Source organism: Otolemur garnettii, unplaced genomic scaffold, assembly GCF_000181295.1.
Source record: "Otolemur garnettii isolate 467f Iridium unplaced genomic scaffold, OtoGar3 scaffold00002, whole genome shotgun sequence".
NCBI classification, from domain to species: Eukaryota; Metazoa; Chordata; class Mammalia; order Primates; family Galagidae; genus Otolemur; species Otolemur garnettii.
The window spans coordinates 21858458-21870810 of NW_003852397.1; the positions used below are offsets into that span (position 1 = coordinate 21858458).

The window sequence follows — 12353 nt, forward strand, 5'->3', positions numbered from 1 at the left end:
TGTACCCCATGATTGCATTGTTGCACACAGCTATGATTTAATAAAAATAATAATAATAATAAAAGCATAATTTCTGGCTTGGTGCCGGTTACAAACACTGGGGCTGGCGGGTTCAAACAATGACAACAACAACAACAAAAATAGCCAGGCATTTTGGTGGGCACCTGTAGTCCCAGCTACTTGGAAGCCTGAGGCAAGAGAATCGCTTAAGCCCAAGAGTCGCTGGGAGCTGTGACACTACGGCACTCTACCGAGGGCAACAAAGTGAGACTCTGTCTCAAAAAATAAATAAATAAATAAAAGCATAATTTCACTTTTTTTTCTTTTTCAGAATGCAAAGCTGACTGTGATACTTGTTTCAACAAAAATTTCTGCACAAAGTGTAAAAATGGATTTTACTTACACCTTGGAAAGTGCCTCGACAATTGCCCAGAAGGGCTGGAAGCCAACAACCATACCATGGAGTGTGTCAGTATTGGTAAGGAAAACCGGAAGGAATGTGAATGGATGATAATGTCAGGCTCCACAGCGGTGCTTACCGGAGTCCTATTTCACGTGAACCTAGAGGACTGTCTCTTAAAGACTCTTTTCATCCTTTTTACAAAGATACAATCTTAAGGTGCTCCAACAGCCTCATCTGCCCCTTACCATGGGGCAATTCAACACCCAGTGGGTGCTCCATTATTTCTTAGGAACTGTTGATAATTGTTTCAATTCTGATCATTATACATTTATTTTGCATCATTATTGAATGAAATTTTATTTATAGTAGAAGGTTATAGATATATATACACATGTATGTGTGTAAGTGTGTGTATGTATGCATGTATAATGTCTTGAACTAAATTTTCACATTAGGGCAAGAGTTCTATAGAAAAGCTAGGTTTAATTTCAACTAGTGACCAAAATTATTTTCCAGAGGGGGCAAATGTAGTCTACTGATACAATCCATTCATGCTCGATAGATGAATCAAAAACCTAGAGAAACGAAATTGATCCAGTTTAAAATCTCACTTTTCTCTCTCACACCACTTTGCTGAAATGTTCTGCTTCAAGAGGCATTCAGAAATAAGAAAGAGAGGACTGTGGACTTACTCAAACTGACAGAATGAGTCAGTCCCAGGGTCTGATTAATTGCAGGCTGAGTTTCGGTAGGGGGAGGTCCCTCAGACAAGTTATTTGTCTAAATAACAGATCACTGTCAGGCTATATTTTCCCTCTCTAAAATGTTGTGCAGCTACCACAGCTACAAGTTTGATGAACACTTGGGGAGCAGATGCTAAACCAAATGGGAAAACAGCCTACAAAATCTCAAAATCCCCTGGGCAAGAGCTCCAAGAACCTTTGATGCTGCTGTGATGTTGGCATACGCACACAAATGCCCTCCTGATTCAGTACAAGATAGTCTCCAGATCTCCCCTGAGGTCCCCACAGTACAGATCCCATTAGAATCTAAAATGCCAGAGTAATAACTCTCAAGTGGTGGTTTAACCATTTCGGGTCTACCAGAACTTTTTTATTCCTAAACAAAGTTTGTGGTAGTATGAAATAAGTAGATGGTATTTTAAAGATAATTTCAGAAGTTATCTGGAAAACAACAGTCCTGAACTACTTCATGGCTCATTTTTTGTTAAATCTTTTCTTCGGTAGTCATAAAAACACAGGGAAAAAAATTCTTAGGAATAGTGTAAAGAGTACTAGAGAAAGCACTTGAAGTTCCTGTCCTTATAGGTCCTGAGGGCTGATGATTAAAGGTAATAAGTTCCAAACAGTGGGAAAAAGAGGAAACATTTCTGTGAAATATTCGAGGACAGAAATTCAGGATGAGTTGCAGAAAGTTTGTGGGATTTCACTATGGAGGTAAAAGGGCACATATTTAGATGTTTTTAATTGTTAAAGCTGTAGCATTCAGCCCTTGGAAGACTAGGAAGTCTAGGAAGGATATTTATCTTAAATTTATTAATGCTTTTCTATAGGGCAAGCATTTAATACTTGATGCTATTGAATTAGCCTTTAATGCTTACACAATTTATTATTTGGGAATAGGGTTGAGCAGTTTAAGGGCAGTTTACTGAATCCAGATCCTGAAGTCTCTCATCATGTGGCCCCTGCCCTAGAAACACCACCCTTGCCATTCCTGCAGGCTTGCCTCAGAATTCCAGAAAAAAGGATTACCTGCTTCCTTGTCATGGAAAAATAGTAAAGCCTATCCTTTTAATGAATATGAAAACTAGGATCCAGAGAGCTGAAATGAGCCCCAAGGAAATATTCTAAGTTACTGTCAATGCTGTAATCAGTACCTTGACTTCATTCAGCTCACCACTACTCACCCAACAGGTTAAAGAATATCTCTTTCTCTTTGCTAAAGCCTACACCATATTTATCTTCCCTACCTATATTTTAAAGGAAAGATCATAAACTGACACTACCCTGATATTGAGCTGATATAAAGACTTACCTTACAACATATCTCCCCTTGAGTTTGCAGGTTAAACTAAACAGAATCATCCATTGAACCCTATTTTATAAGAGAACATATTCTTTGCACTGTATCCTTTAGATATTTGCTTCCTTTCTGCACTGTTATTTTATCTTCTTTGTTGCTTCTCTGGCTGAGCAAACTATTCACATAGTCACAGAAGAAAGAGGAACCACTCCAAGTAGAAGGAACACAGAAGTTGGGTAGCTGGTAGTTCTGTTTTTTCTTATTTCCCTCTTAGCCACCTCTTAACCAAGTCATGCCCCAGTTTTAAATTTTTAATTAAATGACCTGAATACAACTTAAATAGCACTCTTTTAGTTGTCTTTAGTATTCTTTCCAAAGTTTCTATTTTTTTCTGGAAATGTTATTTGAATAGGTTTGTTCTACAGTATTTCTCTAAGAAAAATTCACTGACTCTAATGGCTTTCTAACTATCTGGTCTTGTTAGAGTTTTTTATTATTTAAACCAGTGGTTCTCAACTTTCCTAATGCCATGACCCTTTAATACAGTTCCTCGATTTTAATTGCACAAACTGGGCCTCCATTTTCCTTTCATCTTGCACCTCAGAATAATCTTTCATCTTTGGCATGGTAACTTTTCAGGGACTACAAGCCTCCAACACAATACATGGCTACTTTTTCTATTTTTAGTAGAGTCAAGCTTTTGCTCTACTCCGGCTGGCCTCAAACTCCTGAGCTCAAGCAATCTATCCACCTCTGCCTCTCAGAGTGCTGGGATTACAGGTGTGAGCCACTGTACCTGGCACTATTTGAAGGTTATTGATTCAACAGGGAAGAATATCATTTTAAATCAGATGAATTATTGGTACAGATGCTGGAATGGATCTTCATGTATAGGTGATGCCTAGACTAAGAAGCTTATCCTAGAGCTTTAACTGTAGTGGACAATGGAGTTCAGCACCACACCACACAAAGTTTTACTCTTAGAGTCTTCCTGTACTCCAGGAGACAAGCTCCTAATAAGATAAGAGTGAAGACAAATGCTGTCCTGGTATTTCCAACCCTGAGGCCTGATTGTACATCTATCACTTCAGACTTAAAGAACAAATTTTAAAAGACGAGATTGCATTTCTTCTGGGGAGGAGCAAGATGGTGACTGAATAACAGCTTCCTTGCAACTAGGCACAGTAAGACTGGGGAGAGAAGACTTCAGGCATCTCTGGCTGGTGAAATCTGCCCAGAAACATTCCTTTGGGGACACAGAGAGTCAGCAAGAGACTTCTGGACCCCATGAGCAGGACAGAAGCAGTGGAGAACTGGAAAGTGGTTGCGTGTGTTCGTTCAGTCCAATCCTGCTGGCAGCTGACTCATCAAAACCCTAAGCCAGAGGCATGGCAACTTAAAGAGCAAGAGAAAGTGAAGGGAAAATTAGGGCAAGGAAACAGATAAAAGAAAATGCTCATGAGGAAGCGATAGCAGAAAAATCATGGCAATATGAAATACAAGTCCAGAGCAACCTTCACAAGGGACCATGAGGTAGCTACTGCATAGGATTCCACCTATAAAGCAATGTTAGAAGTAACAGAAAGGAAATTTAGAATACAGAGGATGAAAACAATGAAGGGAATGACGGAAACAATGAAGGAAACTGCTGATAAAGTGCAAAATAACCAAAAGGAACTACAAAAATAGGATCAAATAAGAGATGAACAATATGAAGAATATAGAAAGGATATAGCAGAGCTGAAGGAACTGAAGCAATTAGGGAACTTAAAGATGCAATAGAAAGTATCAACAGATTAGACCATGCAGAGGAAAGAATCTCAGAGGTAGAGAATAAAGCTCTTGAGGTAACTCAGATAGTTAAAGAGGCAGAAAAAGGAGAGAGAAAGCAGAATGTTCACTGACAGAATTATGGGACTTTATGAAGTGTTCAAACATACGAGTTATAGGTATCCCAGAAGGGGAAGAAGAATGCCACAGAGGAATGGAAACCATACTAGAAAATATTATAAATGAAAATTTCCCAAATATCACCAAAGATTCTGACATACTCCTTTCAGAGGGATATCAGCCCCCAGGTTGCCTCAACTCTAACCAAGCTTCTCCAAGACATATTGTGATGAACCTGTCCAAAGTCAAGACAAAGGAAAAGATTCTGCAAGCTACTAGGAGAAAGCACCAGTTGACCTACAGGGCCAAATCCATCAGGGTGACTGCAGACTTCTCTAATGAAACTTTTCAAGCAAGAAGACAATGGTCCTCTATCTTTAATCTACTTAAACAGAACAATTTCCAGCCTAGAATTCTATATCCTACTAAGCTAAGCTTTAAAATTGACCGAGAAATCAAATCATTTACTGATATGCAAACATTAAGGAAATTCACCGCAACAAGACCAGCTCTACAGGAAATGCTTCAACATGTTCTACACACCGACCATTACAATGGATCAACAGCAAAGAAAGAACTCAGAAATTAAAGAACAGAACCTAACTTCTAAAAGTAAAATTTCTAGTAACCTCAATCAGAAGTGATAAAGGGGAAATAACAACCAATGCCACAGAGATACAAGAGATCATCTCTGAATACTACCAGAAACTCTGTGCCCAGAAACTTGACAATGTGAAGGAAATGTAACAATATTTGAAATCACACCCTCTCCCTAGTCTTAGCCAGGAAGAAATAGAGCTCCTGAACAGACCAATTTCAAGTGAGATTGAAGAAATAATAAAAAATCTTCCAACAAAAAAATGCCCTGGTCCAGATGGCTTCACACCAAAATTCTATCAAACCTTCAAAGAAAATCTTATTCCTGTACTGCAGAAATTATTCCAAAAAATTGAGGTGGAAGGAATCTCCCCCAACATGTTCTACAAAGCAAACATCACCCTGATACCAAAACCAGGAAAGCGCCCAACTAAAAAGGTGAATTTCAGACCAACTTCACTAATGAATATAGATGCAAAAATCCTCAACAAAATCCTAGGCAATAGATTACAGCTTATCATCAAAAGGTCATACATCATGATCAGGTAGGTTTCATCCCAGGAATGCAAGGCTGGTTTAACATATGCAAATTCATAAATGTTATTCACCATATCAACAGAAGCAAAAACAAAGACCATATGATCCTCTCAATAGATGAGGAAAAGCATTTGATAAAATCCAGCATTCTGTTCTAATTAGAACACTGAGGAGTATAGGCATAGGTGGCACTTTTTTTACACTGATGGAAGCTATCTATGAGAAACCCACTGCTAATATTTTACTACATGGTGTAAAACTGAAAGCTTTTCCTCTTAGACTGGAACCAGACAAGGTCATCCTCTGTCACCATTACTCTTCAACATAGTGCTGGAAATTCTAGCCAATACAATTAGGCAAGACAAGGAAATAAAGGACATCCAAATGGGAGCAGAGGAGGTCAAACTCTCCCCCTTTGCTGATGATATGATCTTATAATTAGAGAACCCCAAAGACTCAACCACAAGACTCCTGCAAGTCATCAAAAAATATAGTAATGTCTCAGGATATAAAATCAATGTCCATGAGTCAGTAGCGTTTGTATATGCCAAAAACAGCCAAAATGAGAGGCTAATTAAGGACACAACTCCCTTCACCATAGCATCAAAGAAAATGAAATACCTAGGAATATACCTAACAAAAGAGGTGAAGAACCTCTATAAAGAAAATTATGAGACCCTAAAAAAGGAAGTAGCAGAGTATATTAACAAATGAAAGAACATACGTCATGGCTGGGAAGAATCAATATTGTTAAAATATCTATACTTCCCAACGCAATCTACCTATTCAATGCCATCCCTATTAAAATACCAACATCATACTTTCAAGACTTGGAAAAAATGATTCTGCGTTTTGTATGGAACCGGAAAAAAACCCATATAGCTAAGGCAGTTCTTAGTAATAAAAACAAAGCCAGGGCATCAACGTACCAGATTTTATGCTGTACTACAAAGCTATGGTGGTCAAGACAGCATAGTACTGGCACAAAAATAGAGACATAGACATTTGGAATCTAATATAAAACCAGGAAATGAAACTAACATCTTACAACCACCTAATTTTAGATAAACAAAACAAGAATACACACTGGGGGAAAGACTCCTTATTCAATAAATGGTGCTAGGAGAACTGGATATCCACATGTAAACGACTGAAACTGGACCCACACCTCTCTCTACTCACAAAAATTGATTCAAGATGGATAAAGGACTTAAATTTAAGTCATGAAACAATAAAAATCCTCAAAGAAAGCATAGGAAAAACAATGGAAGATATTGGCTTGGGAAAAGACTTCATGAAGAAGACAATTGATATTCATTTACATGATGAAGAAATCACTTAATGACATATATTTCTCAGAATATGTTCCCATCATTGAACAATGCATTACTATATTTAAAACTGTAACCCTTCCTAAGGAGGGTGGGGCCTCAGTGTGTGACACACCTTCTGGGGGCAAGACACAATTGTAAAGGGACTTTACCTAACAAATGCAATCAATGTAACCTGGTTTCTTGTACACTCAGTGAATCCCCAACAATAAAAAAAAAAAAAGAAAATATAGTTCCTCATGTTTTGGTGACCCCAACCATAAAATTATTTTCATTGCTACTTCATAACTGTAATTTTACTATTGTTATGTTATGTTATGAATTGTAATGTAAACATCTAATATGCAGGATGTATTTTCATTGTTACAAAGGGGTCACAAGCCACAGGTTGAGTACCACTGATCTAAACTCATTAGTTTTGAGTATATTCCCTCCTCCAGTGGAATTATCTAAGACTGTCCTTGGAATTCCATTTTTAGAACAATTCATCTTCTAAATACAGACTAACCATTATCTATGCTGTTGCTTTTTAAATGTATTTTTCTGAAGTCTAAGTATACATTTGCCTAGACTTTTGCTGTTAAAGAAAGGCACCAAAGTTCTGGTCACTGCCACATAAGATATTTTTTTCCTAATTTAGCTCTCTTAATTCTGGTAAATAAATATTGAAGAAAGTAACAGCTTGCAAACTTATTGCCCTCTTCCCATTTGATCTCTTGAAGGTGTTTTTATTTCTATGTGCTAAAGATCCAATAGTTTTTAATGGTTAATAGCATGGGATTTGGGGAGGTAAGGCCCATAACTAGCAAGAGATTATAGTATTATGAAGTGACTTATTTGTTCTATTCTTTAATCAAAGTTGTATTGGTATAACTGAGCATGAAACTGTTTTGAAATGGTTCAAGAAAGCTCATTTAATTTCACAGAAACTTAAATTCACTTTAACTAATGGCTAACCCATTTAGCTCTAGGTTGCATTCAAGTAAAATGAAAGTGACTGAAAAAGCCTGCGAAAAATGAGTGACAAATGGATTTAAATTTCCAAAGCATTTAGGTTATCTTTCTCCGCATTGTGATGAGAATATTATGCTCGAAAACGAGAATTCAGTAACCAGAAAGCAGCAAAAGAGGTTACTGGAAACTTGTTTCTGTGCAAAGAGTTTCTTATATCATCTGAAAGAGCTATGGACGGCCAGCTGTTTCAGGTATACGTTAAGAAATTTTATGGACACCAATATAAGAATAGCAACTTTCAGATGTTATAAGACCTGAAAACGCTATAATTGAAGAGACTGACACATACAAGGAAAGGATAGAAATTTACAAAAGAAGCTTCAGAAAAAGTACATCAGTTCATCTTACAAATCAGTCAAGTTAATTTTAGAATCAGTTATCAGATGAAAGGGACCCAAACGTCACCAAAATAGATGTTGTTATACCAGCCCGACAGTTGTTAAGTGCCCGACAGCACATGAAGTAGAAAAGGCAATGAATCAGAGGCCGAAGACCTGGCTTTGTTTTCTACTCAACAACTCTCTAGCAAAGAGGTTCTCAAAGATGAGCTCAGTACCTGCAAATAAGCATCATCTACATGTTAGAAAGACAAATTCACAGCCCCACCCCAAGGCAACCTAATCGTAAACCCCAGGAGTGAGGCCCAGCATCTCTTGTTTCAGCAAGCCCTCCAGGTGATTCTGATGCATGCCAAAGGTTGAAAACCAGTACATAATAACAATTCTATCATCTTCTGGTCAGGATCAATCAATACTTGCAGAGGTATTCTAGAAATTATTTTAAAAAGGTCAATTGTGAGTAATTATATTAGTGCCTGAGTTAATCAAATCTAATGCAAAAAATGAGTTTACCTGATAATGTGAATACTAAAAAAGTGAAAATAATTCATTCCGACCTTTCTCATTTTCTTTATCTTATATTGAAATCATCTCACGCACCTTTTAGGTACGAGATTTCTGCTCAGAAGCTGGGCAAGTACTGATAGAAACAAACTTTTTTTCCCCCTTAACAGCAATGAAAGGGATTGAGAGCCCACTGAAGCTGTTTTCTGCTGTTCTGTTTCAGTGCACTGTGAGGCCAGTGAATGGAGTCCTTGGAGTCCATGCACCAAGAAAGGAAAAACGTGTGGCTTCAAAAGAGGGACTGAAACACGGGTCCGAGAAATAATACAGCATCCTTCAGCAAAGGGTAACCTGTGTCCCCCCACAGCTGAGACAAGAAAGTGCACAGTGCAAAGGAAGAAGTGTCAGAAAGGAGAACGAGGTATGATCATCACGACAAAATGTGCTCGTGTGAATCGTAACTTGATGCATATTTATTTATATACTTTAGGGAAATCCTTGGTATTATTTCTCATGTCTAAAACCTTAAAATGTGTACCAAACACATTTGGTGGCTATCAATTACTGTACATAGATACAGTATTCTATAGGAATTCTAGAACATGAGCCTATCAGAACTTTAAACTGCCGAAGAAGTACGCTAATTGAATCTTGATTAATGAGGCTGTATTGTTAGCATTTGAGCCATTGTCTTTAATATAATCCACATTATATTAAAGTGGGTTATATTTAATCCACTGGTTCCTAAAACGCTTTGGAAAGTCTCAGAGAGCCAAAGTCTAATGCTACTTAGTACAAAAACCACCTTCAACTATTCCCTTCCTCATTATCTACATACGAAAGTGATGCTGTTAGGTTGTATGTTTTTGTAGCTAAACATATATTATTAATACTAATTTCACATTTAAATTAAATGACCCAGGCCACATTTCATGAATATAGCTCAACCATCCATGTTATTGTGTACCCCAATATTTTTCATATTATAGCAATTTTGTAGATGAGATCACAACCTACTATATCAGTATTAACTGTGTCAGTGCTTGTTCTGAACTCTCCTGAGGGCCAGGAAGAAATATACCATTTAGTATAATGCTTGAGGGTGAATGGACTTCCATTTAGAAGCCCCACAGTTGATGACTTTTAAAATACCATCTTATCATTTTTCTCACTAATGTTCTCAGCACTACTGCCTTCAAATATGTTGTATATTTTAGACAACTATTGGTAGTTATCTGGCGAGCCCATAAATGATTCTCTCCATTAACTGCAGCTTGAAAGGAGTTTTGTTGTCTCTGTGGTTGAACTTCCTTAGCTTATTCCATTTATTTATTATTACAGTCTTACTTTATGGCCATACATGTGCTAAGCTCTAGGGAGTCACAGCTGACTAGGGTACTATCTCTATTGTGAAAGTACTCTCAGTACTTACAACTAAGGTACTCTTAGTGGATGGTTGAGATGGGTAAACAGACAGTCACAACATCATAGTGTGTTAGCCCATTTGAGTTGCTATAAAGGAGTGCTCTAGGCGTGGTAATTTATGTAGAAAATGGTTTATATGGCTCATGATTCTGCTGGCTATAAGAGTAGACTTCTGTCGAAAGCCTCAGGCTGCTTCCACTCAAGATGGACGGTAAAGGGGAGCTGAGGTTTGCAGAGATCACATGGTGACACAGCCAGGAGGTGTCAGGCTATTTTTAACCACTAGCTCTCCTGGGAACCAACAGAGTGAGAACTCACTACCTTGAGGATGATACCAAGCCATTTGTGAAGAATATGTCTCCATGGCATAAACACCTCTGACTAGGCCCCACCTCTGTCTGACTAGGCCCCTGACTAGGCCCCATGCAGGGGATGAAATTTCAACATGGGGTTTGGAGGGAAATTACAGACATCTGAATTACATTCAGAGGACAGGGTGCAAACCTGAACCTTACTCATATGTTTGATCACCTGTTCTTTGCAAAGTGTCTTTCACTATAATAATGGACCTTTAATTATTGTCCATTATAAAAATGTATGAAGCCTGTGTTAGCATTATAATCATGTAGTTAATGTGATAAAATTCTCAAAAATATGGATTATTTTAAAGAGCACTTCAAACCTTTGTAAATTTTTAAGAGGTTTTAGTTAAAATTTAGTTTAAGGAATGGAAATTGGCTAATGAAAAAATGTCTTTCTGGCATTTGTCACCAATTAATTTAAAACATTTTAGAGTTTGAAAGTTGGATTTAGAAGTCAAATATTTCATCACTCTGCTCGGTGGTATGCTCACCTAGCCGTACATTTACTTATGTTTACTAAATTTCCTTAAAATGTAATGACTTACAGGTGGTCTTTGTTTGTATCATTCTTAAAACAAAGATTCTGCATTACTAATCAGTATTCAATCAACTTAGTTTTTAAAACATAAGTAAAGAAAAGCTTATCCAATAGTAAAACTAAATTAATGAAACTAATTACATTTTATTACTCTTGAGAATGTGGCCTTCTACTATAGTATATTTTATTGGCACTTAAACATTATCATTGAAAAATGTCCATTCTTAAAAGAATATCAGTTCTTAAATAATGCCACCAGAAGTTTGAAAGAGTAGCCTGTAACATATGTACAAGTTTCTGTTTGATTGTTTTCCCTACCCTCCAAGGATACAGTGGTATTTTACATTTTTTTTTTTTTTTTTTGAGACAGAGCCTCAAGCTGTCCCCCTGGGTAGAGTGTCGTGGCATTACAGCTCACAGCAACCTCCAACTCCTGGGCTCAAGCGAGTCTCCTGCCTCCGCCTCCCAAGTAGCTGGGACCACAGGCGCCCGCCACAACGCCCGGCTATTTTTTGGTTACAGGCGTCATTGTTGTTTGGCGGGTCCGGGCTGGGGATTCGAACCCGCCACCTTAGGTGTACGTGGCTGGCGCCTTAGCCGGTTGAGCTAGAGGCGCCGAGCCGGTATTTTACATTTACAAGAGAACTTTCCGCTCGGCGCCTCTAGCTCAACCGGCTAAGGTGCCAGCCACATACACCAAAGCTGGCAGGTTCGAATCCAGCCTGGGCTTGCCAAACAACAATGACAACTACAACCAAAAAATAGCTGGGCTTTGTAGCGGGTGCCTGTAGTCCCAGCTACTTGGGAGGCTGAAGCATTAGAATCGCTTCAGCCCAGGAGTTGGAGGTTGCTGTGAGCTGTGATGCCACAACACTCTACCCAGGGGGACAGCTTGAGGCTCTGTCTCAAAAAAAAAAAAAGAGAACTTTGTACAATTAGAAAAATGTAGATGTTTTAGACCAACAAGAAATAATATTTATAATTAAAATTCCAGATTTAGCACCATTTTTATTTACTTTTCATTTATCTTCCAATGTGTTTGTCAAAAAGTTTTCTCAAGTAGCCTAGAAACTTAAGGCAGGAAATAATACACTTCTCCCTTCATTTTTTTTAATTTCTTTAATGGTTTTCTTAACATCTCACAAAGTTTACTCATCAAATATCCTATCTGGACACAAACCAAATAGAAAAGTAATTATGACCTATGGATATCTCCCTATGGTCACTATCCTGAGCACACCAAATAATCACACCAAAATAATAACATTACCTGGAGTGCTCATGTAGCCTGTGATATATACTTATCTGTGTACAATAATATATGATAAAATATATTTTATGAATATTTAAAATTACTCTTTGTCTTGAATT

General features: G+C 37.7%; 1 protein-coding gene across 1 annotated transcript in view; it reads left to right on the plus strand.

The window, feature by feature from the left end:
* RSPO3 (R-spondin 3) overlaps positions 1–12353 on the plus strand; it is an 83864-nt gene that overhangs the window by 32840 nt on the left and 38671 nt on the right. Inside the window, exons 3-4 of the mRNA XM_003781649.3 lie at positions 332–478; positions 8881–9078. Coding sequence (XP_003781697.1) covers positions 332–478; positions 8881–9078 — 345 coding nt within the window. The remainder of the gene's footprint in view (positions 1–331; positions 479–8880; positions 9079–12353) is intronic.